This window comes from Oratosquilla oratoria, chromosome 18 (genome assembly GCF_046742065.1).
Source record: "Oratosquilla oratoria isolate Oo_2021 chromosome 18, ASM4674206v1, whole genome shotgun sequence".
Lineage (NCBI taxonomy): Eukaryota > Metazoa > Arthropoda > Malacostraca > Stomatopoda > Squillidae > Oratosquilla > Oratosquilla oratoria.
The window spans coordinates 49,164,196-49,166,695 of record NC_134794.1 but is presented as its reverse complement, the minus strand read 5'-3'; the positions used below and the strand labels follow the sequence as shown (position 1 = coordinate 49,166,695).

The window sequence follows — 2,500 nt, the reverse complement described above, 5'->3', positions numbered from 1 at the left end:
TTCCACCTCCTAGTCTTGCTCCTCCTCCCTCAGCTTGTAAGGACCTTCCTTTAGTTAAATCGCCTCCCCCTCCTTCTCCTCTCCTTACTCTTCCTTCTTCACCAACCACTGCTCCTCCTCTTCCTTCTCCTCCTCCAATTTGCCCTCCTTTTCTTCCTCCTCCTGCAACCTCTCGAACTCCGGCTCCTCGAGATTCTCCTCCTCCTCCTCCTCCCCCTCCTCCTCCTCCTTCTCTTCCAGTCCCCTCACCGTTGACGTGAGATCGGGGACCACCGTTCTCGAGGCTCTTGGGCCCCGCCGCCATCACCCTCGTGGGGTCCCGTCCGTTTTCCATCGACGTCGGTCCATTTTCGAGATGTCGAAGTGTTTTCGCAGGGGCGGCGACCAGACGGGTGTCGCGGTGTGAGGAATCGTCCACGGCTCCCCTCCCTCCTCCTCCTCCTCCTCCTCCTCCACCACCACCACCGCTCTCCGATCCACTCCTACCCTCCTCCTCCCCTCCACTTCCCGCCGACTGCTGTAAAAGAAACAAAGAAGAAAGTTAAAAAATAAAATAGCTTGTCCTGAGTGGGAAAGATGGTCAAAAACACAGTTCAAGTCATATGTATATAATCAACATACATACACACATATAAACATACGTACGTACACATACACATACACACTCACGCATATATATATATGTTGAGACATTGTGACAAGTTGAAAAAGGTGGAAAAAGAGAGTCACGGGGCTCGTTCCGAGTTTATTCCTGACCGGTTTCGCTTGTAGCTTCTTCAGAGGAAGAAGCTACAAGCGAAACCGGTCAGGAATAAACTCGGAACGAGACCCGTGACTCTATAGATATATATAAGTATATAAATATATATATATATATATATATATATATATACATATATGCAAAGTAGACCCCTTGGAAAAAGAAACTAACGAAGCAGGGCGCTTTCGTATATTACATTTTCAGTGCACTGAAGATGTAATATACGAAAGCGCTCTGCTTTATTAGTTTCTCTTTCCAAGTGGTCTACTTTGCATAAATGAACACACTTACACGTGTTCTTATTATCATATCTATCTATCTATCTATCTATCTATATATATGAATATATACTGCACTGTATATGAATATATATATATATACATATATATATATATATACATATATATATATATATATATATACATAAATATATATAAATATACACATTCATACATACACATGTAAGACTTGGTTTCTTTTCTATTCATTTTGGTTACATTTATTAATGATAAACAGCTACGGTGATATCACACAACCCTGCCTCACCTTCACCTCCATTTTGCACCACTCTGTTGACTTTCCCCTTACCTTTCTAAAGACATTCTTACCTTTATGCATTCTTTAATGCCTCAAGTACTTCCCTTTTTTCCTTATACCCACACTGAATTCCCATCTATTTTACCATACAGATTTTCTAATTACACGAAAATACATGTTCCATTCCCCCATTCTATGCGTTTTACTTTCTTTTTTGCTGACTTGTTTGTATGTAGAAGAAGAATGTATGGAGTCTACTCTAGGAGGCGCTGAGTAGCCACAATAGAAGCCGTCACTTCTTTTGCCCTATGTGCTTTATGGACTGTTGGAGCAGGTAAAAGTGCCTCCTGGGAATAGGATAGGTGTGCGGGATTCGAACCCACAACTAACCGAATGCGAGACCAGCACGCTTGCGATTATGTCACTATCTTCCCTTAAGGGGTTATCACACTGGGTTATTTTTCCTCCGATTGCTGGAGCAGATCGCAGCTTTCGGGAAGGGATTTGATATGCTGAAGAAAAAAAATCCTTCAGCATATTAAATGACATTCTATGTAATTTGTTGAGAAAATAGAATAGTTTGCCAATAGTGATTCTACACAGGGATGACTTTTCATCCACAAGGAGCTAAGATAGAATAGAAACAGATGGATGAGTGTATGCCTTGACTAGCTACCCCTTCCCCCCTTATAAGGGGAAATACCCTCTTGGTATATGGACAGAGAGCATCCCTCACTATTACTATCAATATTTCTATTTACATTTGTATAACTCTCCCGTTTCGTTTCTTCTTATAGATGGACACTAAACACGTCCTCTTCGGTCCTCAGGTATATTGTCCCTTCAAGACTTTGCATATATACTTCTACAAAATCTAAACTCCTTTCCGTAATGTCTTAAGTCACTCCGTCTATTCTTTCTCCTCTTTCAACAATTTCAAGTTTATCTCCATAAGGATAAATCATCTTAGCAAAACGTAGAAAACCACTTCTTTACATATAAGAAGAGAGAGAGAGAGAGAGAGAGAGAGAGAGAGAGAGAGAGAGAGAGAGAGAGAGAGAGAGAGAGAGAGAGAGAGAGAGAGAGAGAGAGAGAGAGAGAGAGAGAGAGAGAGAGAGAGAGAGAGAGAGAGAATGTACCAAAGGAGAAAACCAAGTCAACTAACTCGATATGAACTCAGGTACGCTGCCAAGACGGTTAACC

General features: G+C 41.7%; 1 protein-coding gene across 1 annotated transcript in view; it reads right to left on the bottom strand.

Moving 5' to 3' along the window:
• The window catches only part of LOC143035209 (uncharacterized), a gene marked incomplete at its 3' end in the record, with an annotated part of 142,404 nt that overhangs the window by 456 nt on the left and 139,448 nt on the right, over positions 1-2,500 (bottom strand). Inside the window, 1 exon segment of the mRNA XM_076201937.1 lies at positions 1-517. This exon segment is cut by the window's left edge and continues 456 nt beyond it. Coding sequence (XP_076058052.1) covers positions 1-334 — 334 coding nt within the window.